General features: G+C 41.4%; 1 protein-coding gene across 3 annotated transcripts in view; it reads right to left on the bottom strand.

The window, feature by feature from the left end:
• LOC147030173 (transmembrane protein 163a-like) overlaps window positions 1–27,639 on the bottom strand; it is a 324,697-nt gene that overhangs the window by 25,793 nt on the left and 271,265 nt on the right. For all 3 annotated transcript variants that reach the window (XM_085873962.1, XM_085873961.1, XM_085873960.1), the window contains one exon: window positions 343–454. In XM_085873962.1, coding sequence (XP_085730088.1) covers window positions 343–454 — 112 coding nt within the window. The remainder of the gene's footprint in view (window positions 1–342; window positions 455–27,639) is intronic.

The raw sequence follows: 27,639 nt of genomic DNA, 5'->3' as shown, positions 1-27,639 counted from the left end.
ATCAATCAACTAGATTATTTTTGCTCTGAAAATAAAAAGGTTTTTTCAAAAATTTGGCCAAAGGGTTAAAATACAAGTTATTGGACGTGGCATCCTTGACTGGTCGGGAAATAAACTCGGTAAACTGAATGTTCATGATGTGCCTCAAAGATAACTTCATGATAACTTAGTGGGTAAAAAAAACAGACAATAATGGATGAGCATTTTCCCAGCATGTGGAAATAAGACTTCGAATCTTTGAGGTTTAGCAAGTATGATGGAAGAATGTGTTGAAAGTGTTAAGCAGGAAATCAGTTTGTGTTCATGTAATCGTGCAAGGAAGGGTGGGTGTCAAAGTCAAACCATCTGTGATGAGCACGCGGCTGGAAAGGACCTGTCCTAGCAGAAACTTGGCAATGGCGAGAAGCAGGCACCCAACCCCGCTCAGCAACGAAACACTCAGAAGGAAGCCATCCTGTGAACAATACACATATACAATGTGGTTAACAATGGGTGAAGTGTGAGGTGAGGTAACGAAGCTACATGGTAAATTCACATGGAGGGAGTCAAAACTGACAGCGGCAGTAAATGGGGCAGCTCACCAATAAGGGTAACATACTGTAAGTTATTAAGAAAAAGTTTATGGGTTTAAAACTGAGTTAGACCAATACCTAAAGGAAGAAATAAAATCGTTGAATATATTGTTAGGATGAGGAGGAGAAGGTGTGTGTGTGTGTGTGTGTGTGTGTCTTATACACAGATTTCCTCAATACCACCACATCCAACCAGTAAAGGAGACAACAGTGGCAGCAAAATGAACAAACATTCAGGCATCAGATATGTATGTGTCTGAGATAATAGATAAGACTGCTAAGAGCCAACTTTTTAAAAGAGGAAACAAATATACACACATCAGTGTAAAAGAGTGATTGTTTATTTCAATCATCCATCCGTGTGGAGCACAGGGTTGTGAGTTTGTATCAATCCTGGGAACATGGATATTCCACTGTCGATTAGGACAGGAATTTGGAATTCAACCAGGATACCGCTGATGATTTGCCACCACTCTGCAAAAGATAATGGGATCTTTAACATCCACGATCAGCAGATGTGACACCAAGGTTAAGGTTAACCCAAAGAATGGCACACATATTGATGAATAGCCATGCATGCAAAACAACAGGGTGACAGTTTATAGCCCAGCCAATATTCAAACCCAGGCTATGCAACTCGAAAGTACATGTACATACCTCCAGGCTATCCTCCAGTCCTCCATTGCTGCATATGTTGGGAAGATAACCAGATTTATGAGACTGTAAGGGTCAGCCTGCATTGGAAAACGACACCGAACCCAATGTGCATCAACAGGTCAAACCACAAACGAGCTTCTGGGCAGAGACTGGAGGTACCTGATACTGGACTCTCTCAGGCATGATATAATCTCTCAGGCTCTCAGTCCATGATAATTGCCATCAACTGACAAGACATTTTCCAGCAAGGAGAGCTCATTCATCCCGTTGAACCATCCACGTTGCATTATGGATGAGGAGTAGGAAGAAGTGTTTCACATTACCAGCGAGCACACAGCTTTTTGCTGCTTTTTCGTTTCATGGGGGAAAAGAGCAATTCTGCAAGAAGGATTGCAGATACAACAGCAATGCATACTGCTCAGGCTGTTGTGCAAATTGTCAAACCGTATTCCAAAGAAAAAGGTGTCCAACGGTGTGTGGGTGGTGAAGTGCATTTCACAAAAGGAGGTTAATTAAAAATTTTTTAAAAACAACAGTCCTGCCTTTTATAATCAACCAATAGCTTTGGATTGGCCTATTTAGCACATCACAACTTGAAATTACAGCTCAAGATGCAGGGCAAGCCAGGTTCAAATCGCTAAATTAGACAGTGTGTGTTTGTTCCTTGTTTAAGATCCTTGTAATTGTTGTAAATGTACACAGATGTCCTCATGTCTTTGTCCTTAATGGGGTTTATGACTAACCTCCTCTGTGAGCCTTAGTTTTGGAATACTATAAACGAAAAGAAAGAAAGAAAAAAAAAGCTGCTGAAATATGCTACTGCAAGCACATCATGTTCACCCCCAGGCAGCAGATGTAAAATATGAATAAAAGATGGCTTCGAATAACAAGGAATAGCAAAGAATAAGGAAATTTGATGCAGGAGGAGGCCATTCAGCCCATCAGACCTGCACTATACCAGCACCTGTTTGAACTCGATATCTGCGATCACAAAGTGATCGCCAAGGGTAAGCATCCCCCTGCTAACCCTTGGTGATCACCCACGATTTACCCTTGGCCTCCGGTCCAATGGTGGCCATATGTTTTTTTGGACCACTATGTGACCTTGACCTTCAACATTTAAGGATAGAGTGTAAATTAAGAAAATGTGTCCTCATCTAAAAACGATCCATAAAACTCAACATCATGATGATCGGAGGAAAATTATTCAAGTTATGATAAAAAAGGGCGTTTTTTGTTGATTATGTCACAATCCGATCAAAAAGGGTCAAGGACACAATCAAATATCAGGTGCACAACTTCAGTGCAGGCACACGATGATGACGCAAGAACATCTTGGAAGGCCAAGCGGTCTTTGAGATTTCATAGTGGCAAAAATGAGCGACGAAATTCAGTCTGCCGTCTGACTTTGACCTTTAACCCAGAGGGTTATGATGTAAAATAAGCATAAGAGCACCTTGCTCTAAGTCTAAGCTATGTGGAGGGGTAATTTTGTTCTGATCGGACAAACCTAAGTCGAGTTACGGTGAAAAATGATAAAATGTCTATAATTGGGTCATGACCTTAAAAATTAGATCAAGGTCAAAAAATTATGTCAACCAGCAAACATTTTATTCCCATTATTGATGCAAATTTTAATTCTGAAAGTCTCAACTGGATTCAAGATGCAGCTCAGAAATTGGGAATGTTTGGAGTGCAGGAAGAAAAAATAATAATTTAAAGAAACGAGGAATTTTCTAAATGGTGGTTTAGTTCTCCTAAGGGCCGAAGAAACTCTGTGGTACCATTAAAAATTGGGGGCACTAATCATAGAAACAAACCTATACTATCGGGGGAGGCTTAATTTTATTGGGAGTATGGGGGAAAGATTGGGGAAGAGACAAATGTGCCATGCTCAGGGATATGACCAGGGTGGTAAAAATAAAAATGGTGATTTTTTTATTTCTTTCTTTCTTTTTTTGCAAAGGCGGAGTTAGGGTGAACAATATAAAATGGACCACCACACACACTATTTAATTTGGCTACATTAATTAATTTAATTGAAACCTGCCTTGCATCAAGCACAAAGGCATCATGTGGATAGACCAAAAGAGGTGATGAAAAGGAAGTGTTTCTTTTTCATTATCTCTCGTCACTTGCATGAAAGCTCCCTGACCATAAAGGCCACAGGCCAAATTGCTTTGGTCATCTTCGGAAGCTTTAATTTGCATAAATTTGCTAATTTGTTTTTTAAACCAATCCTTTTCACAACGTTGAAGTCTTGTATACGGTCGTGTTTTACAGTGTAACGACTTAAACTGACAACTTATTGTCGCCAGTTGAACATCGTAGCCATTGATGAAATGCATCTTCTCATTCCTCAGATGTTGATGACGATGCTCTAGAAAAGCAGGGAATATGATATCAGGGATTACCAAACAGCCAGCAATGTTTTGAAGGTAATTTATCTTTTTCAGCATCTTTGTGGTGCTTTTAAGGTTGTCAGAAATTGCCTTTTTTCAGAAAAAAACATTTCCCATAAATGATGGAACATCCAGAGGATTATTATACCAACCTCGTAAGGAAAAAAAGATTCGAGATTTGTTGGAGCATCCAAAAATGGAGCTTTTATAAGAAATCAAAAAAAGAAACGATATCCGAGGTGGATGCAAAAGCCTCCCAATAAAATTATTAATTGTGAGTACGACTCCAGGAAGTGGGCTAAATAGCAAAAATGGTCCATTCCATAACATTCGACGTGTCCATGTGTCGATGCAAAGGGATTTAACAAAGCTGAGATTGTAAAATTTAAATCCAAGTGGAAATATTGCCACCAGCGGGAAGGGTTGTCAATATCCCCGCATCCGCCGATTTAATTTGGCGCAAATTGGCAGCTTTACAAGCATCTAACGGATTAAATTGCCAATTCCCGATGCGATATGGAGCCCTTTCCCAATGACCACATGCAAATTTTCATTTCCAAACAAGGGTTTATAACAAGAAAATGGGAGGAAGGGGTGTGCAAGAAGAAGAAGAAGAGCACAGCCTCGAAGCGATGATCACAGACTGTAACAAATGACTTTAAAATAAATAAACCTAAAGCACCCTTGGAACCTAATGCACGGCTTCAACGAATAGTTTATCGGATGCATTCAGGAGTGACAAGACAGAGAGAAAAACCGGCCAGCTACGTGAAGCTCGTGCACGTGGTGGGAGTCTTTCTGGAGATCAGACCAGAACCCTGTGGTCTGAGGGGGCTTGTCCATGTCGCCCCTCCCTCTGGGCTTTGCAAAAACGCAAATCGCTGCCGGCACTCCGCAAAACCACACAAGACCAGACTGGAACCAGGAAGTAGCAAGGAGGAGCCACCACATGGATTTTGAAGAGTAAAAACACCACAAACAACCAGAACCAACCAAGCAGAGATAGCCACCACCAACGAACAACACTGCCCAATGCAGTGCAAGCACTTTTATAACCTCCCACGAGGGCATATCAGAATGCCCATGGCCCATGCCCATTAGCTGACTCTACCTGTCAGACCATAATTATTGGCCTGCTCTGACTGGTGGAGCAAGCAAGGGGAATTGCACACCCGCACGGTCCATTGGCCTTGAGCATGCCAAATGTTCATATGTAGTCCTGTCTCTTCCCTGTCTCGTGTCCTCGTGATGACCTCATGATTGCACCTGTGGGTCACGTCGATTGGCTGTAACCTAAAGGGACAGTCCATCTAAGGCCAGATTACAATGTGGAATGTTTAAGAATGCAGAAAGGTGGGGGGGGGGTGAGAGAAGATGGGGCATATAGCTCGGCAATCCTTCTAAAGCAACAAAATGAAGCGACTGGAAAAGCGACCCATCATTTATGGGAAATGTTTTTCTGGAAAAAAAGGCAATTTCTGATAACCTTAAAAGCACCACGAAGATGCTGGAAAAGATAAATTACCTTCAAAACATTGCTGGCTGTTTGGTAATCCCTGATATCATATTCCCTGCTTTTCTAGAGCATCATCATCAACATCTGAGGAATGAGAAGATGCATTTCATCAATGGCTACGATGTTCAACTGGCGATAAGAAGTTGTCACTTTAAGTCGTTACTTGGGTGAAGCGACGAAATCCTTCTCAACACCTGCATGACACCTTTTATTTAATTATAGCAATGACATTACGCTTATTCTAACATGCACAATGAAATAACTATTCTAATTTATCCACATTTTATCCCCAAGGCCAGAACCATAACCCTATCAACCTCCCTGAATGAAAAAGGTATTATAAAGTTAAACTTCCCATTGTACACATGTGTACTCATAACTATAAAAAAATGATTTGAAGCAGTCAAGTCAGTGCATTAACTCAAACCCTCTCTTTTAAAACAAAGCAAATCATCTATACAAAAATTAACTCTTTCTGATTGAGTTCTGCATAAGGGCTGATAAGATTGCTTCAAGGTATGTACATTGTACACTCTCCTCTAAACTGTCTTGCCTGGGTTCAAATCCCCACCTAGCCATAAACTGCCAGGTGTTTCACGGGCAGGTGATTCATTAATGTGTGTGCTGTCCCTCGGTTGGACGTTAGATGGGCATCCCGTTTGTCAGCATTAGTTGGTGGATGTTAAAGATTCCACGGTGTCCTTCATGAAGAGTAGGCGAGCTATTGCTGGCACCCTGAACAAATTCCAAATTTCTACCCTAACCAGAGGGCATCGCATCAGCAGCACAGCTGTGCCCTCGGCCAATTATGCTACCTTGCAGCCTTGTGCTGCATACAAACGAGGAAAAAGTGCTGCACATGTATATATATATATATATATATATATATATATATATATATATATATATATATATATATATATATATATATATATATATGTACAAAATCCACGATGAACCTTAAATCAATGTAAAATAGAAAAAAAATATCCAAAAATGATACCCCATTAAGTACAACAGCAATAGTTAATGCATCACTTGCACATTATTGAACATTATCTTTCTGTAAATAGAAAGTATAACGTTTTCGTTGCCATTAGCCAAGAAGGGCCTCACCGAGCCGAAATTCATGTAAATGATGCGGCTGTCTATGTTATGGCAAGAACGACGTTTTTTTATCATCATTACACAGCAGACGAATCAATCCACTGCAGACACATCTCTCACCATTACTCCACCAACGCCGAATAGGATGGACTCAGTCTTTCTCGAGAATATTTTGGCGATTAAACCTTGCTCATGTTATGATCACATTATCTACATCGAACCTCTATTTTACGAGCATGTTGATTTCAATTATGCAATAGTTTTGTCTGACTTGCATTTTTGGTCAATTATATATTTCCCAAGCTAGCCATCATGAAATCCCAACAGAAATGTAAACGAGATAATTGCATTCTACTTGTGAGAAAATTGCTCGAACGGTCATGAAAAGCTGATATTTTTGACACAAGCAATATCTATTTGTTTTTTTTAAAATGCGTGTAAAGAGCACACACAGTATGTTGTTTTTCAGCAAAGGAGATATGGTAGAGTCCCAGTAAAGCAGAGCCCTGATACAACAGGGTTAGGTACAACTTCAAAGCAATTACAGATGAGGTGGAAGCATAAGGCCTGAAAGACAGCTCAAAGGTGAGTACAAGTACATTCGTTTATAGCTCACCTGGAATGTAGTTCTGGGGAGCTTATGGGATGGCATGTCGTCCGTCCGTCAGTCCTTGTTGTTTTCATTTTGAATAGCATCCAGAGAGGTTGTTGCTCTTTCTGTTGTCATTTGTATAGTGCATTTATTAAAATGGAGGAAAGACTATCATAATCATCATAATCAATGGATGATATTCTTGACAAGATCGCTGCTGCCAATGCAGTCTCTGGGCAAGGGTAATACTAGGTGGTTTGCCGTTGCTTTCCCAGCAATCAGTCAGGGTAGGGATTTGGAACTGGGCCAGGATAGTGGCCATCGCTCGCCTACTCTTTCCGAAGGAGACCGAGGGATATTTAAGTGCCACCAACTAATACTGCTGTATGTGGGACACACAGATTAATGCCAATCCAAGAGATGGCACACACATTTTCACCTCACGCTGCAGGTGAAACACCAGGGTAGTAGTTTAAATCTGTGTAAAGATTCAAACCCAAGCTCGACATCTCAAAGATAAGTGCACATACCTCAGATATCCCACCAGCCTTTAAATTCTGGCCTTAACCCGAGTTTAGCGACAGGCTCAGATGGCATCAGTATCAGTGGCCGTGTTCTAACACCCAGCTCTGCAGTTATTGGTTCCCATCTATCTGCTCTATTCAGTCTGTCCACCTCCTTTGGACTTCTCCCCTCTGCATGGAAGTCAGGAAGCATTACTCTTGTTTACAATAAGCTTGGATGAAAAAACAAACCCAACCAACTAAGGGCAGTGAGTTTTCCTCCAAATACAAGCAAAATCATATTAGTAATCATAGCTTCTGATGTTATATTTTGTGTTTTCAAACAGCTTGATCTCTGCCCATCAGTTTGGATTCTGCCCTGGTCACTCACCTCTTGACATACTTCTGCTCCTCTCTCCATCAATCTCAAAACAAGAGGTGAGGACCATCTGCCTGGATGTATCTCAGGCATTCGACATGGTCCTGAATCCTACTTTGCCTGCCAAGTTCTCTGCCTGTGGCAAAGAAAGCGACCTTCATTCCTGCATTTCTGACAACCTCCACTCATGCAGTCTGTGCATTGCTGCCATCAATGGAACCCTCTCCTTCACTCTCCCAGTGGAGGCTTGAGTTCCCCAAGGCAGTGATTTGGGCCCAGTCTTGTTTCTCATCTAAATAAAAGACCTCTCCGATGGTCTTGAAAACTCGCTCTTCCTTTTTTGCCGACGACGCCACACTGAGTCATACAGTAACAAATCCCTCTGCGAGGCAGTCAACAGCTGCATCTCTGTCTGCTGATGTGGATAAAATAAGACACTGGTCTGATAAATGTAAGATGTCCTTCAATCCTAAAAAAAAAATCTCACAGAATCACCCTATCACTTTGGAAGGATCGTCCAATAAACCCACCCATCTAATTCCTTCGTCATCAACTGGAAGAGATTCAATCCCTTCAACTTGAAGGCCTCATCATCAGCCATGATACTGTACTTCCTGGACCGACCACATGGCAAAGTTGGCCTCCAAATCCAGATGCAAACTGGGCATCCTCCATTAATTTGAGTCTTTCCTTCGAAAATCAGAATTACTCAGTCGACAAGGCGTTTGTCCATAGCTCAAAGGAGTACTGCTCTCCACCAAAGCCTGGGGCCCCAGCATCATATCTGTCTTTCTTGGATCCTGTGGAATCCACAGCTCCTAAAATTATTGAAATCTCCCATGGTGAAGCTGAAACACAAAGTCTGTTGCTTCTACATCAGAGACAGGCAGGTGGTCTCTCAGTTTTTGTGTTTTTATCCACCTCTTCTCCAATACTGCTCTCTTTGCTCTCTCAAGCCGACAATGCTCATGGTTTCCTTTACCCAACCATCAATGTTTCCCCGGCTCCTCCCTTCCCTCTTATCCTATTCAATCATTCTCATGATGGTCATCAAATTGTCAGATGTACCTTGCTTTTCATGAGCCACTCTCCTCGAAAGGAAACGTTAAAATAAAAAGGTGTTTTTGTATTTTAAGTATTAACACTATATTTTAAGCACTAAATAAGAGTTTGTAGACATTTTTGCCACCCTGACTCAGAATTGATGACTCTGAGGCAAGAAGCTAAAGTTCATGTTCTCACATCTGTGCGATGGTCTCCTTATGTCTATCCTCACATATTCACTCAAGCCCTTTCAGATGAATGCCCAGTCTCCCATTCCCCCTAAAAAAGATTATTGGTGATCTTGATGCAAAACTCTTCTTTTGACCATGTGCTGTTTTTTTAATCTGCCTCGCCCTTGTCCACCTGTTGCCTTCTGCCCTGCTGTTGGTTTGTTGCCCATCTTACTTCTTTCATGCAGCTCTTCCATGAGCCTAACCCTCCATAAAAAACAATAAAGGTTTGTGACTTGGGCCCTGCATAGCAATGAAGTGATGCATCACATATCACTATGAACTTGGTGAAATATTTCAATAATTTTTTTCCTCACTTCATATATCTTGCGTGCCAAATGGATTCATCGGAAGGTAAGAAACCAGGTTATGCACAGGACTTGAGTATGAGCTTCTGATTCAAGTTATTATTACAGCTAACCTCAATAAATCTTATTCACATGCTGTGTACAAGGAACCCGGCAAAACCAAGGTTATTAAAATATACATGAGTAATGACCGAGTTTGGTTTCATCATCGGATTCAATAACATAAATCCCCAATAATACTAGCTGATGCTCAACTTTTGTTCCTCATTCCACTGATTGTCAAATACGATTTGCTTCAAACTGAAGACATCACTCATGACATGTTGGTTAGACAAATGAGAGATCCTGCTTCACTCTTGGCTGTATCAAAAAGAAACGTTTGCCCGTAAACTTGGCAATTTTTTACTTGCTGATGTAGGAAGACAGGTATCCAAGAATGATCCTTAAAATGCTGAGGGATTGTCATCTTTGGTAATTTATACACAGCAATATGTGAGGACAATCCCCTTTCTTTTAGGATGCCCAATAGCATTCATTTCTCAACAAGGGTTTTACAAGTAAAATGAAATAAAATTATAGTTAGGAGGTTACATCAATCGAAACGGCTCAAAATTTACAGCTTTAACTTATCAAGTTATCGTGTCTCGGTGTTCTCTTGTACGATCCTCAGGTGCACAAATGGCTCAAAACCCAAAGAACACTGTACAGAATGGCTGAAACAACAGCTTCAGCTATTACAGATTAAGAGGCCACCAGTGAATAAATACTGTCCTGTATGTCTTGAACATTTCTTACCAGGTGATTACAAGAGAGACCTGAGTTATGAGCTCACCGGAGCAGAGCAGCTGGTCCAGTTAATGGACCTGGCACGTTTCTGTTTACACTGAAAATGTGAAAGGTTCTCTCCACAGACAGTGAAGTCAAGTGGGAATGATAAAAGGTACTCCTTTAAAATCAGGTGTACCTATTTCTCTCTAAAAGAGTATAATTAGTAAGCTCATGCGGGTGATTAAATATTTTCAATGTGCGGTATAGGACTATTGCTGCAAATGTAATGGACGTACATGTTCACCTCTGGGAACTTTGCTTTTTACTCTTCGTTTCCCGGGGAGGTGGGCCTCGATAGCCATGGTGAACGCTACCTATCTAGGTCTCTCAAAGAAGGATAAATGAATTAAAACTAACGGTGGTAAGTAGTTTATTTACCAACTGACCCATGTAAGTAGCACTACTACAGGGACCTTCCATGGCCTCGCTATTTTCAGTCTCCTGTGGTAGAGTGCCAGATATTATTTCTGCCGAGGGACAGGGAAGGAGCTGTGTGAGATGAGGGACTTGTGTGATCATGGCTTTGTCCCTTCCTCCGCCTGACATCCATATATATATATATATATATATATATATATATATATATATATATGTATATATATATATATATATATATATATATATATATATGTATATATTTAATTTTTCTGGGGTAATGCCTCCGAAAGTGCTGGTGTGTCATCAGTAGGCTATGAGGATGGGGGGGGGGGAGTGGGGTATGGGCAGAAATGAGAAGTGCATTTAGCAGGTAAAAATTTTTTTCAATGACCTTCACGGAAATTGGTAAACAAATTAAAACCTATTTTGTGGTTGTGTATCGAGGAAGAGAAAAACATCTTCCAGGATGCAATTCATATTTGCATCGCTCATTTAAGCATGGCCTTTGGAATAGCATGAGGAAGGGAGTGAAGGCCACATCACCTGGCTGCTACTGGGTTCGCATCAGCATAAACAAGCAAACAAACAAGCAAGTAAGCAAACAAAAATCGACTGCTCTCAAAGAAAAAGTGAACCACCACCAAGTGTGCAGGCACACCTTTTGGCAAAAGTTGTGTTGAACATAAAAAAAATGGACAACTTTCCAAAAATGCTGCTGCTGCTGATGCTGTGCCACTATACCAGTATACTGGTACTCATTTAGTTGACCTCAGAAAGATAACAGGCTGTCAACCCCGCTTGGTGTTAATTCAGCAACAAATGGAGCTCAAACTCAGGATCCTAAGTTCCCAAGCCAGCCACACGAACCACTAAGCCAATACCAAGTTTATGGGTCATACATATTTGGATTTGACTCACTAGAGAACAATACCTGCCGATGTTGTAGTGCTGAGCGCAGGACAAAATGAATCAACATAAAAATAAATACTCAGCAAATTACTTGAGATATGTTATCAGGACTAAGCGAACTGTTATCACACAGAATAAACAACACAGTTTCAACATGGAATCATGTCAACTGGAAATGGAAGTCCATCTTCACTGTTTAACTCGTGCTGTCCTTACACTCAACTGTGCTTGCACCCTATCCCTCCCTTCAATCAGTAATGACATAAGAATTAATCTATTTCTGATTTAACCACAAACAAAATGGGTGATCCTGTTTGGTGTTACAATCCAAGCATTTGGCTCATGTTGATGGGATCCTGGGCTGGCAGGATGGCCTCAAGATATACACACTTGTCTCGAAGCTGTCGAGCCTGGGTTTGAATCCCAACACAGCTATAAACCGTCATCCGGTGTTTCAGGGGCAGGTGATTCATCAATGTGCGTGTCCCTCGGATTGACATTAAACTGGGCGTCTCATCTGCAGGCATTAGTTGGTGGATGTTTAAGACAGCTTCATAAAGAGGAGGTGAGCTATCACCGGCACCCTCGACAAATGACTAATTACTGCCCTAACTACTGCGAGTAAAGCAATGGCAAATTACCCAGTATAACCCTTGCTCAGGAAGTTGCTTCAGCAGCACCGAAGCTCTGCAGAGTATGGTACATCAGAGCGAGAGACAGAGACAGATGGGATCTTTGATTTAAATCCCATATATTTATTATGGAAATTGTCCATAGTCTACTCATGACCTTGTATGTTATGTAGACGTTGTCTCCTCATATCTTTGGCCTGAATTAAATGTATGTGCAAACTATGACTTTAAGCCATAAATACTTCTGTTAAAGAATGAAATTACATACATGAGGACAGATGCATGCACGTATGTATATATTTCATCATCATCAATGCACCGTACTCTTGACAGAGAGTCAGTGCTGCCAAAACAGTCGAATTGGCAAGGGTCATGCTGGGTGGTTTGCCACTGCCATTCTCAGTAATTAATCAGGACAAAAAATTTGTAATTTGTTCAGGGTGCCAGGGATAAGTCACCCACTTTTTGTAAAAGACACGACCTCCTTTGACTAGTACTGGCAGACGGGTCTTCAGGCATATACACTGATGCATCACCTTGCATGCGAAACACCACGGTGAAAGTTCATGGCTGGGTCTGGATTTGAACCCAGGTTAGACAGCTCAGAAGTGAGTACACATACAGTGGCTTGCAAAAGTATTCACCCAAAACCAATAATGGTATATTTCAATGAATTACTACTGATGTAGAAACAATTTCTCCAAATTAATTTTTTTATTTATAACTGAAGGGATCAAACTTTACACTGTTATAGTTGAAGGAGGTTAGATGTCAGGAATTCCTGCAAAAAACATGTACAAATCAAAAATCAGTTTGTAAATGTATTCAGCCCCTCAGGTCAGTACTTGGTGGAAGCACCTTTTACAGCAATGACGGCTATGAGTCTTTATGAGTCAGTCTCCACCAGCTTTGCACAGTAAGATGGTGACATCTTCATCCATTCTTCACATGAAAATTGCTCTAGTCCTGCCAAGTTTGATGGGGATCGTCGATGGACTGCAATCTTCAAGCCTCACCATAAATGTTCAATTGGGTTCAACTCAGGACTTTGGGACACTCAAGAACATTTATTTTCTTCTTATTCAGCCACTCCAATGTGGCTTGAGCATTGTGCTTCAGATCATTGTCCTGCTGGAATGTGAATCTCCTACCCAGTTTCAGATTCATGGCAGATGCAGGCAGGTTTTCATCAAAGATAGCTTGAAAATTGATACATTTAATAGCTCACTGGAGTCGGGACAGGTACGGGAGGATTGGACGGTTGCAAATGCAACACCATTATTGAAAAATACGGCCCGTGGGCCCTGGTCAGTTCCGACTACATCGATATTGGATATACTCATTAACATTCATTGTTTCGATTCCGGCCATAATGAACATCATACTCATTCAGACTCGTTATCTTTCTTCCTGGGCAAAAATTCAGAATAAAAACAAAACGCTGCGATAAGGTGTCGACATTTTTCCATAGAAGCATTATACCATACAGAAAGCAAAAACTACAAATACTTTTGGAGTTTTAGGACTTTGAAGATCAATTGGTCCTAATGAACTTCATACTCAGTAAGACTCATTACCTTTCCTCCTGGACAAAAATTCGGAAAAAAACGCTCAGACAAGCTGTAAACATTGTTCCATAGAACCATTATACCAAACCAGAAGCAAAAACTATGAATAGTCTACGAATTTTAGGACTTTGAAGATGAATTGATTGGACTAATTAACGAAGTCAATTGGTGACAAATTTGAAATTTTATTGTTGGAGGTTCTGCGGCATCTCCCCAAGTATCATCCCTCCGAGTTTCAAGCCATTCTGACGCCAGGTTGCAGAAAGATGGATTGTGGACAGACGGACGGACGGACGGACTGACGGACGGATCGACGGACGGATTGACGGACATGGACCCCCATTTTATAAGTCGCTTCCTTTGGAACTGACTAAAAAAGGATCCAGAGAAGAATTGGGGAACTATAGACCTGTTAGTTTGACTTCAGTTGTGCGTAAGGTGTTGGAGACATTAATGAGAGACCAGATGAGGAACCATTTAAATAAATACAAACTAATTAAAGGTAGTGGGCATGGGCTTATCAAAGGTAGTTCCTGTTCAAAAATCTTTTAGAGTTCCATGAAGCAGTGTTTGATTGGGTGGACGATGGAAAGGCAGTGGACATTGTATATCTAGACTATAAGAAGGCATTTGATAAAGTACCACATCGGAGGTTGTTAGCCAAAGTGAGGGCTTGTGGAGTGGCTGATCAGGTAGCTAATTGGATTGTCAACTGGCTTAGTGGTTGGAAGCGGAGAGTGGCTGTGAGTGGGAGGATGTCTTGTTGGGAGGATGAAAGTAGTGGGGTACCTGAGGGATCAGTACTTGGACCATTACTATTCATTATTTACATTAACGATTTGAATAGTGGGGTGAAGAGTCAGCTTTCCAAATTTGCAGATGACACCAAGCTTGGAGGTAGAGTGGATAGCAGAGGGGGTGGTGATCAGATACAGGGAAGTATTGATACTTGTGTTGATTGTGCAAAAGATTGGCAGATGGAATTTAACCGGAGCAAGTGAAGATGTTGGGGATGGGAAAGAACAATGAAAATAGAGATTACAGGATGCAAGGGGTAATTATGGAGCGTGTCACACAGGAGAACGATCTGGGGGTGGTAATAGATATGGGAGTGCCGGTAGCACAGTGCCAGGCAGCTTCAGGTAAAGCAAATATGGTTTTAGGTAGTATTCGGAGGGGGGTCATTTATAAATCAAAAGAGGTGGTGTTAATATTGTACAGGAATTTAATGAGGGCCACATCTACAATATTCTGTGCAGTTTTGGTCACCATAACTTCAGAAGGGTATGGCTGCCATAAAGAAGGCTTAGCACAGGGCTACTAGATTGATTCTGGGCCGAGCTAGACTCAGCTATGAAGAGCGGCTGAAGGAGACAGGGCTTTATACATGAGAAAGGAGGCAGTTACGAGGAGATATGATCGAGATGTTTAAGATCATCAAAAGTATGGACAAAATAAGTACAGAAGAATTATTGAGTCATGAGCAAATACCACCAGTCGCTTCGCTGACAGCGATACTTAAGGGAAGGAGGGAGAAAAAGAGAGAGGAAGAGGGAAAGAGGGGTGGAGAGCAGGGAGGAGGGAGGGGGATAGAGGAGGGGTGGGGGAAGGGAAGACAGTGTGAGGTGATAGGAAGGGAAGGCAGACGAGTGGTGGAGCGTTAATTATCATTCAGACCATCTCATCAAAATGATTCTGCAGAGAATAACAGTGAAGATTGTGACAAAACAATGTTTGAAATCCATTTTCTACAGTTCATACTATAAATACGCCCAAAGACCAACTCCCAACCAGAGATAAACTCCTGTTCAGCCAAGTCTGGAGGCAAACTCCCGTCCAGACATAAATACCGACCGGATGCGTCCGGAGCCAAGCTGTCCAGAGACAAACACCACCCGGGCACATCTGGAGACAAACACCGCACGGATGCCACCAGAGCCAAGCTGGCTGGAGCCAAACCATGCCCGGACGCGACCGGAGACAAACACTGCCCAGACGCGTCTGGAGACAAACACCACCCGGGCACATCTGGAGACAAACACCGCACGGATGCCACCAGAGCCAAGCTGGCTGGAGACAAACACTGCCCAGACGCGTCTGGAGACAAACTCCGCCCAGACAAGTCTGGAGACAAAAACCGCCTGGACGCGTCCAAAGACAAACACCGCCCAGACTCCACTTGAGACAAACACTGCCCGGACACATCCTGAGGCAAGCTGGCCAGAGACAAACACCACTCAGACACGTCAATAGACAAACTCTCGTGTGGACAAAAACACCGCCAGGACAAGTCTGGAGACGAACCCTGCCCGAACACATCCTGAGACAGTGACAGACAGAGAGAGGGGAGGGGAGAGAGGAGATGCGGGAGGAGGGTAATGCATTGTATTGTGAGAGGGTAGAGCAAGAATGGGACAAAGAGAGAGAGGGAGATAGAGAGAGAGAGAGAGAGAGAGAGAGAGAGAGAGAGAGAGAGAGAGAGAGAGAGAGAGAGAGAGAGAGAGAGAGAGAGAGAGAGAGAGAAAGAGACAGAGCGGTGCGGGGGGGGGGGTGGGGGGGGGAGGGGGCGGTTGGGGAGTTAGCAGAAAGAATGTTATACTTAATAAAAAAACACACACACACACACACACACACACGTGCTTGGCGGATATCGGCAAATTTTTGGGAATCGGCAAGTTGGAGCCAGTATGATTACCAATTGCAGTACACACTGTATACAAACCAGAAACCTTGAGTAGCTCTCACTGAAAAACAATGTTGCATTTATATAAACGTTTCAGGGATATGTTCACAAACATTATGTATATATTTCTAAAACTCTCATCTTGTATATATGTATGTATGTATGTATATATGTATGTATGTAAGTATGTATATATGTATGTAAGTATGCATGTATGTTCCCAAAATACAGCCAAAACGGTACATTATAGCACAAAATATTTAGGGCCACCTTACTCACCATTCTCCTGTGATGTTCAATTTCAAAATTCGTTAAAATCAGGCAACGAAATTTTTTTTTTAAATCAATTCCCGATTCAGTCAAGTACTCTTCGGGAGAATTTGATCAAAGCAAACAACCTCAGCAGCATAGTTCGCTGGAGCTATCTTTTTTTTTTCTTGAAAGGATTATTTTAAAATCTGAAACATTTCGTAAAGACAAAACGATTTATGTTTAAGCATAAAATAAACATTGCCATTTTGATCTAATACTTCCGTGTTCATTAATAAATAAAATTGTGTTTAGAAGATTGCGCACAATAATTTATTAGACCTTCTTTTCTCCGTTTTTTTCACATTGACGCGCAATATCAAGTTTCGTTCAAATCGGGCAACGAAAAAAATTATTAAAAAATCAATTCCCGATTCAGTCAAGTATTCTTCAGGAGAATTTGATCAATGCAAACAACCTCAGCGGTATAATTCGCTGGAACTTTTTTTTTTTTCTTGAAATGATTTTTTTTTATCAACCGCTGTCACAACGGGAACCCAACGGGTTCACGGGTTATCTAGTTCTTTATAAGCAGCTGCATGTGATGGGTGGAAAAAAAACATTTTGGCTCGGTAATTTAAAAAAACACATTACTATGGCAAACAGCTCAGAAATCGGGTGGTATTTCACAACAACTCACTCAGGGTGATGGAGCACGAACCACTTGCTCAGGGTGATGGAGCACGAGCCACTCGCTCAGGGTAATGGAGCACGAACCACTCGCTCAGGGTGATGGAGCACGAACCACTCGCTCAGGGTGTGGAGTATGAACCACTCGCTCATGGTGGCGGAGCACGAAACACTCGCTCAGTGTGGTGGAGCACAAAACACTTGCTCAGGGTGGCGGAGCACGAAACACTCGCTCAGTGTGGTGGAGCACAAAACACTTGCTCAGGGTGAAGGAGAACGAACCACTCGCTCTGAATGACGTGGCATGGCAAAAGAGTCCGCAGAAAGTGAATGATTCGCTCAGAACGGTGAATTGCGGTACCACAGTTGACAATGGGCGCTCGGCAAGTAGCTTGAGCACTCATGCAAGCATTCCAATGAAGTGGTTGCTAAGGAATGGTTGGTCAGGCTGTCGCTGCATACCATGAAGGATCCCTTGAACTTTAAAGCCCATCTTCACCACGCATGCAGCAGTTAATGAAATAAAATGAATTAATGAAATAAAATGAATTAATCCACAAAAGAGTTGCAGCCTCATGCAGAACAACCCTGGAGACATCGCAAAGTTCAATCGCCCATGAAATTAACATTGCAAAAATGCTCCATTTTGCCTGCAAGTATGTGCCTACATCATGTGGTACATCAGTTCGGAGTCTGCACATACCTAATAACTTTATTGTAAAACATCCGTTTTTTAACAGATTTGCTTTGATTCCCTGTTGAGCACATCGCGAAACACATCTATATGAAAATATAGACATAGATCTGGCAGCTGCTATGGATAGGCAGTCCCTCTGGAGGACATGTCACGAGGTCTAGCAGTGAATGCATTAAATCATATGGCTCAATGAATCTGGTTCCATGAAAGAAACATTGCAGAAAATCTACCATTTTGCCTGCTTGTCTGTGCATGTGTCACGTGGTACATCGGTTTCTTGGTCCACGCAAACGTTATAACGTTTTTTTTTTTAAACATCCTTTTTTTAACCAGATTTGCTTTGATTCACTGTCGAGCACCTCACGAAACCTCCGAAAATATAGACAGATCTGGCAAACGCTATGGATAGGCAGGCTCTCAGGGGGACACCGTGCGAGGTCTCGCAGTGAATGCATTAAATCATATAGCATAAAAAAAACAGCTAGTTAATTTTGTTCTGTTCCTATATCTTTTTGTTCACTCAGTATCATTCTCCAAACAGTAGAAAAAGAAAAGTTCAATGCTTTGGAAATTTCACATTTTCTTGTGGATGCATGACTAGGGAACATCGCCTTGCTTGCTTAAAGTAAATAGGTACGTGTAATCGGCTTAGTTATAAGACTCGTTATTTCCATAAATTATCAGATTTCACAACAGATTTTGACACTTATTTCATCCGGACGATAACCGATCCTCAAAACCGAAATAATATTTTGATGATGTACTATAATGAGCCCGGGAAAGTAGATCGTGGAAAATCGTCTCATATAATGCATGAAAGCGCTCCAAGCTCCTTATTTGAAAACTTATTGTCCTTACAAAAGCGATGTACACAATGATTCATAGCTATGATGAACAGGCATTCAATACGAGTGAGGAAAGTGAAAAAAAAATTTCTTATAAAGAAATCGTTGCGGCCTGTTCCAAGTCAAGGCATTGTTAAGCAGGCCAAAAAACAGCGGCTTCAGATCCCAACGAGGTTACCAGGAAACGCCTCAATACCCAGAGAGATAGATAGCCAAAGATTGCCTGATGAAGGGTATAATTAAATAAGGCTCTTAATTATCTTCAAAAGGGGTGCTTCAATGAACCCAAACACCCAATTTTCACTCTTGCACTTCCTTGGAGTTTTCTCAGTATACATGCAAAGTTTCAGGCTGTTCAGTTTTATAGATTTGGATTTATGGAGGAGACACAGACACAGACACAGACACACACACACATTGCCTTATCTTAGTGTAGAAGTAGACAGTGATAGGACCAGGTGCCATAGCCTTAAAGTAAAGAAGGGTAGATAAGAGTCAAGACAGTAGTGAGGCAGGGGTTTTTTTTTACTCAGAGAGTAGTTAATGCATGGAATGGTTTCCCTGAAAAGGTAGTGGCAGCAGAAATAGTAGATACGTTTAAATTCGAATTAGATAGGTTCCAATAAGTTATTGAAATAGAGGGGTATAGGTTTTTTGGCAGGACTTTTGGGTAGCTTGAGCGTTGATGGGTGATTGTGTGCATTTATATGGAATGTTGGTGGAGATCTCATCAAGGGGTGTTGTGTGGTTGATGTGTTTTTTTTTTTTACCCAAGAACCATCTTCAGCCATGCCCCCTCTGTTGGTAAAACAAAACAAAACACAAAACAAAAAAAAACAACGCATTTTTCATTTTTGGTGTGTTGTTTATAAATTGGTCTGCTGTTGATGTAGTGTTGTTGATGTTGGCATGATGGGCCAAATGGCCTCCACCTGAGTCTAATTTCCTTGTGTATCCTTGCGATTCTCATGTACTTTACACCATCCATTTTCTCTTCTATCCTGAGAAGCTTGCCAATCACTGTTGATGAAAGGCAGCCCCATAACCTGATGCTGCCAACACCATGCTTGACAGTAAGGATGGTGTTGACTGGGTGATGTGGAGTGTTAGGCTTGTGCCAGACTTAGCGCTTTGAATTTCAACCAAAATGTTCAATTTTTGTCTTGTCTGACCACAAAAAACTTATTCCCACATGCCTGCAGTTTCATTAAGTTGCTTTTTGGCAAACTCCATACGAGCTCTTAGATGCGTCTTTTTCAATAATGGCTTCTTTCTTGCCACCTGTCCATAGAGGTCAGCTTTGTGAAGGGAACAGGATATTGTTCAATGATGAACACTGACCCTCATCTCAGACATAGAGCCTTGCAGATCCTTCAAAGTCATTGTTGGATTTACGGGACATCTTGAACCAGTTTCCTGCTTGCTTGGCTGCTGAGTCTGAATGGGTGACCTGATCTGGGTCGAGTCTTGGTGGTACAATATGTCTTCCACTTCTTCAGAATAGATTTCACTGTACTCAAAGGGATAATGAGTGAGTTTGAAATCTTTTTGTAACCCTCTCCTGAACAGCTCTTCTCCACCACTTTATGTTTGACTTCTTTGGAAAGTTCCTTGGTCTTCATGTTGGCCTTGTTGGTTGACCAAGTGAGTTGCACCTTAAAACTTCTTGGATAAGTGGGGGAGCTTAATTTTTAAGTGAAACCACTGATTACATACAAGTGAAACCTACTACACTTATTTTGTAACCTTTCAAATCAATAATTTGCTCCTAAAGTGATTTAGGGTTAATTAGGCAAAGGGTTTGAATACTTATGCAACTGGGAATCATCAGATTTTCTCTGTTAATCTAACTTAGTAACATTTTTCAACATTTTAAAGCTTTATCACTTTGGAATAGTTTGTGAAAACTTGATATATTATGTGAGATTTGAAAGCATCATGAAATAAGCTCAGGTGGCATCAAAATGTAAAAACATTTGTGGGGGTGAATACTTTTGCAGGCCAATGCACCTCTAAGCTAACTTGCCAGTCCATGCGGAATTTCAGGCAGAACAGAGAGAGTCTTGTTTTTCGTCGAATTCAATATAATATTGCATTTCATTGAATATTCATATATGATCCACTATGGTGGTTAAGGACCAGAACAACTTTCTAATATATGGTATCAAGAGGGTAAATCATAAAATACTCGTACATTTGTGATATGTGCTCACGGCTCTGGCACAAAGTCAATACAATCTTTCACGGTGCAGAAGATGTTGCACCAGGATTTGCAAAAACGCTGCAATACAATTATCCCAAAGTCATGTTGCTTACAAAAGAAAATCATCAAACCATCAAAAAATTTCAAGTTACACACAAATGAATCCAATCTGACAAATTGTCAAGTTTGAATCATCAAGTCCCGAGTCCATGCCTTGATGTTCAAAATCACGTTTCTGGATGGAGAATGAACTTTAAAACTAAAATCAAATTCAATTCCACCACCTTCCTCTGGCCTCCCGAACAGCTTGCTGCTTATTGTTAGCTCAACCACGTATAGCACCGCAGCATGTTACTGTTACTATCCGCCCCACGATTTTCGTATATTTCGTTCTTTTCACAGCTTGATTAAAGTGATTCAAGACGGTTCGTGCGGTCCACAGCCATCAACCCTCAGTCCTCTGTCACACCACCTGTCACTGTCAACACCTTGAGAACACCATGTGTATATATATATATATATATATATATATATATATATATATATATATATATATATATATATATATATATATATATATATATATATATATATATCTTCTTCTTCTTTCGGCTGCTCCCATTAGGGGTCGCCACAGCGGATCATCCGTATGATCCGCATAGTGATTTGGCACATGTTTTACGCCGGATGCCCTTCCTGACGCAACCCTGGTCGCCTCTTACGACACAGGGATATGGTACACCTATTTTAACCAGGGTATACACCAGCCCAGTACACTGGTACTCATTTCGCCGACCTCGGAAGGATGACAGGCTGAGTCAACCCCCTGGTGTATTAATTCAGTGGCCCAACGGGGCTTGAACTCAGGACCTCTTGGATCCCAAGCCACTGCCCTAACCACTGCGCCAACACCAGGATATATATATATATATATATATATATATATATATATATATATATATATATATATATATATATATATATATATATATATATATCTTCTTCTTTCGGCTGCTTCCGTTAGGGGTCGCCACAGCGGATCATCCGTATGATCCGCATAGTGATTTGGCACATGTTTTATGCCGAATGCCCTTCCTGACGCAACCCTGGTCACCTCTTATGACACAGGGATATCATACACCTATTTTAACTGGGGTATACACCAGCCCAGTACACTGGTACTCATTTCGCCGACCTCGGAAGAATGACAGGCTGAGTCAACCCCCTGGTGTTTTAAATTAGTGGCCCAACGGGGCTTGAACTCAGGACCTTTTGGATCCCAAGCCGCTGCACTAACCACTGCACCAACACCAGGCTCCTATATATATATATATATATATATATATATATATATATATATATATATATATATATATATATATATATATATATATATATATATATATATATATATATATATACATACATAGGGAATTAAATCTACCAGCAAGATTTACAAGTTAGAAAGGCAAGTGTGGACGCAAAAGTCATTTAACAATTTTTCAACCCAAAGTTACAGGCCCCACCCTACATAGTGGCGGCATTAAAGCCATGCAACCCATGCAATTTTATGGGGCGCCGAGGCAACAAGGGCCCCACGTGACCGATAATGGCCCACAATCTTTCGTGATGAGGCACCCGAGGGTGGTGGTGGTGGTGGGGTGGGGATATTCTTTTGTTAATACACAAACAGGTAATAAAACATTATTTTCAAAATGTAAAAGGATGAAGGGGGACGATATTCAAAATAATGTAAACTACCTACCAAGGTAGGGACCGTCACAAGAGATTATCATGTGAAATCATCCGTCCATCTTTTTTAGAATAATGGTTGTTCCTGCAAACGATACGAAATACCTCTCTTGATTTGGTTTGCATAAGTGTGTGTGTGTGTGTGTGTGTGTGTGTGTGTGTGTGTGTGTGTGTGTGTGTGTGTGTGTGTGTGTGTGTGTGTGTGTGTGTGTGTGTGTGTGACTGTTTAATATATCACTGGTCAAATTCATACATGGAGACTATCAACCTACCCTGTTATATCATTGCAAATGGACGGAGGGTTGGAAAAAAAAAGATGTAGGGATGTTTTCACACGATAATCTCTTGTGACCATCCCCATCTTGTTTGCATTCTTTTTGGCATATCATCCCTACATCGCTTTACATTTTTTATTATCCACTTGTGCTTATTGGATTGGGAGTCAATTTCGAGGTCAGCCAACAGGTAGTATCATTTCTCGGAGGCACGTCTATATCGCTGAAGCGGTTCCCCCTCAGGGTTATAGGGTATCAATGATAACTTTGTAATGTTTTTTTCCACCGTACCGGTGATATCTCACCTACTCTTTGTCAATTGACTGCAAGATTTTAACCGTCCACCAAACAATGCCAACAGACCAACGAATGCGAGTCCTCAGCTTAATGTCCATCGAAGAAATTGCACATTCTGTGATCATCGCCCTGGTGTTTGCGACACAATTCACCAATCAGAGGGTTTATGTATGGGATAAGAATTGAAGTCAGACTAGGAATCTCAATGGTAAGTGCTTTACATCTCCACCATATTATCCTGTTGGGACGTTCCCGTACAGTAATGAATGTTATCAGTCATCCAAACCGTGAATCTTGGAATTGAGAACATTAGCAGTGATTTAAATAGCTGCACAACTTCTCCATACACCACTGAATAATGCAGCATTTGCATGGATGCAAAAAGACGAGATTTGATATTACAAGGAAAATCTGTGTATGTGTGTGTGTGTGTGTTTGTGCGTAAACACACACACACACACACACACACACACACACACACACACACACACACACACACACACACACACACACACACACACACACACACACACACACCAAAGGTATTGGCCAGTTATGAGTCGTTATATCAAGTTGAAAAAGTCGAATGAGGTTGAGATTTCTTTCTAACATCAAGATGATTTTGAGATTGTGAAATGCAATGATGAAGTGCTGATTGTGGCTTCAAGCAGGGATGCAATCGATGACGCTTCACTTCAAGATGCGGGGAACAGAACTAGGAAAATATAAAACTGATATTTTGAAGAAAAAGAAGAGGGCAAACAGGAAGAACTTGAAAGGATATATAAATTACATTTGTTAACGTGGAAGGGCAGGTCCGTTGGGCAGAAACGAAAATGCCTGTGGTCCAACAGCACAAGGACAGAAGGATGCAAAAGTCCCCAGACGGGAAACGCGTGAACAAAATACAATTACAATGCTTGCCTCGCTGATTTCCAAAGTACATGCCCTTCAACCTGTTTACCATATATTTGTGTTGTTGAATCATATTCAATATCAGGCCAAGATTCGCTTAGGGAGTGCTCAGATAAATCCTTGGCTATTGGAGATTGCTGGATGAAAACGCAAACATGGCTACATGACTGAGCTTCGGAAAAAAAGTCGCCACGTCCACCAGGCAGGTATGCATTCTGTACGTCACCTTAGCAAGGTGTTGTCCTGAAAAATATTAATAAAGCATCATGCCCGTGTGACATAAATTATGCAAAAAGTGAATTGAAAATTCCAGAGTACCACCTGCTGTGCCAGGTGAGTTTGATATTGTTGTAATGTCTGTCGTCTCATTTTATATGTCTGAGACCAACCACATAGTTCACATGTCATTTTTACAGTGATGGTCTGAAACTGGGAAAAACCTGACATTCCTCTGAAACTGGGAGAAACGTGGCATTCCTCAGAAACTGGGAGAAACCTCACATTCCTCTGAAACTGGAATAAACCTGACATCCCTCTGAAACTGGGAGAAACCTGGCATTCCTCTGAAACTGGGAGAAAGCTGACATTCCTCTGAAACTGGGAGAAACCTCACATTCCTCTGAAACTGGAATAAACCTGACATTACACTGAAATTTAGAGATATCTGATATTCCTCTGAAACTGGAAGAAACCTGACATTACACTGAAATTTAGAGATATCTGATATTCCTCTGAAACTGGAAGAAACCTGACATTACACTGAAATTTAGAGATATCTGATATTCCTCTAAAACTGGAAGAAACCTGACATTCCTCTGAAACTGGGAGAAACCACACATTCCTCTGAAACTGGAATAAACCGAGCATTACTCTGAAATTGGGAGAAATCTGATATTCCTCTGAAACTGAAAGAAACCTGGTATTCCTCTGAAACTGTGAGAAACCTGACATACCGATGAAACTGGGAGAAACCTGATATTCTGATGAAACAGAGAGAAACCTTACATTCCCATGAAACTGGGAGAAACCTGACATTTCTATGAAATTCTAGGAAAACTGGCATTCCTATGAAACTGAGAGAAATCTGACATTTCTCTAAAACTGGGAGAAATCTGACATTTCTCTGAAACTGGGAGAAACCTGACATTCCCTGAAAACTGGGAGAAACCTGACATTCCAAGGAAACTGGGAGAAACCTGACATCCCTCAGAAAGTGAGAAAAACTTCACTTTCCTCTGAAACTGGGAGAAACCTCACATTCCTCTGAAACTAAAATATACCTGACATTCCTCTGAAACTGGAATAAACCGAGCATTACTCTGAAATTGGGAGAAACCTGATATTCCTCTGAAACTGGAAGAAACCTGGTATTCCTCTGAAACTGTGAGAAACCTGACATACCCATGAAACTGGAAGAAACCTGGTATTCCTCTGAAACTGTGAGAAACCTGACATACCCATGAAACTGGAAGAAACCTGGTATTCCTCTGAAACTGTGAGAAACCTGACATACCCATGAAACTGGGAGAAACCTGATATTCTGATGAAACAGAGAGAAACCTTACATTCCCATGAAACTGGGAGAAACCTGACATTTCTATGAAATTCTAGGAAACCTGGCATTCCTATGAAACTGAGAGAAATCTGACATTTCTCTGAAACTGGGAGAAATCTGACATTCCGTGAAAACTGGGAGAAACCTGACATTCTTGTGAAACTGGGAGAAAACTTACATTCCTGTGAAACTGGGAGAAATCTGACATTCCTCTGAGACTGGGAGAAATCTGACATTCCTCTGAGACTGGGAGAAACCTGACATTCCTCAGAAACTCGGAGAAATCTGACATTCCTTGGAAACTGGGAAAAACTTGACATTCCTTGGAAACTGGGAGAAATCTGTCATTCCTCTAAAACTGGGAGAAACCTGACATTCCCATGAAAGTGGGAGAAACCTGACATTCCTCTGAAACTGGAATAAACCAAGCATTACTCTGAATTTGGGAGAAATCTGATATTCCTCTGAAACTGGAAGAAACCTGACATTCCTCTGAAACTGTGAGAAACCTGACATTCCCATGAAACAGGGAGAAAAGTAATATTCCGATGAAAGTCAGAGAAACCTGGCATTCCTATGAAACTGAGAGAAATCTGGCATTTCTCTAAAACTGGGAGAAACCTGACATTTCTCTGCAACTGGGAGAAACCTGACATTCCAAGGAAACTGGGAGAAACCTGACACCCCTCAGAAAGTGAGAAAAACTTCACTTTCCTCTGAAACTGGGAGAAACCTCACATTCCTCTGAAACTAAAATATACCTGACATTACTCTGAAACTGGGAGAAACCTCACATTCCTCTGAGACTGGCAGAAACCTGACATTCCTCTGAAACTGGAATAAACCTGACATTACTCTGAAACTGTAAGAAACCTGTCATTCCCACAAAACTGGGAGAAACCTGACATTCCCATGAAACTGGGAGAATCCTTACATTCCTTGAAAACTGGGAAAACCTAACATTCCTCCGAAACTGGGAGAAACCTGACATTCCTATGAAATTCAGAGAAACCTGGCATTCCTATGAAACTGAGAGAAACCTGACATTCCTATGAAACTGAGAAAAACCTGACATTCCTGTGAAACTGGAAGAAACTACATTCCCATGATACTTGGAGAAACCTGACATTCCTCTGAAACTAGGATAAACCTGACATTCCCACGAAACTGGGAGAAACCTGACATTCCCTGGAAACTGGCAGAAACCCGATCTTCCTCTGAAACTGGGAGAAACTTGACATTGCTGTGAAACTCGGAGAAATCCAACATTCCTGAGAAACTTGGAGAAACCTGACATTTCTCAGAAACTGGAAGAAATCTGGCATTCCTCTGAGACTGGGAGAAACCTGACATTCCTCTGAAACTGGGAGAAACCTCACATTCTTCTGAGACTGGAAGAAATCTGACATTGGTCTGAAATTGGGAGAAACCTGACATTCCTCTGAAACTGGAAGAAACCTGACATTCCTTGGAAACTGAGAAATCTGCCATTCCTTGGAAACTGTGAGAAATCTGCTATTCCTCAGAAACTTCGAGAAACCTGAGATTCCTCAAAAACTGGGAGAAACCTGGCATTCCCCTGAGAGTGGAAGAAACCTGACATTCCTCTGAGACTGTCAGAAACCTGACATTCCTCTAAAACTGGAAGAAACCTAACATTCCTTGGAAACTGGGAGAAATCTAACATTCCTGAGAAACTTGGAGAAACCTGACATTTCTCAGAAACTGAGAGAAATGACATTCCTCTGAGACTGGGAGAAATCTGACATTCCTCAGAGACTGGGAGAAACCTGACATTCCTCAGAGACTGGGAGAAATTTGGAATTTATCTCGGGTGTCAGCGATAATGCTCC

The sequence above is a fragment of the Eptatretus burgeri genome, chromosome 3, assembly GCF_056783735.1.
Source record: "Eptatretus burgeri isolate ZD-2024b chromosome 3, Ebu_testis_v1, whole genome shotgun sequence".
Classification (NCBI taxonomy): domain Eukaryota; kingdom Metazoa; phylum Chordata; class Myxini; order Myxiniformes; family Myxinidae; genus Eptatretus; species Eptatretus burgeri.
The sequence above is the reverse complement of the archived record's forward strand: the minus strand, read 5'-3'. Positions and strand labels throughout refer to the sequence as shown.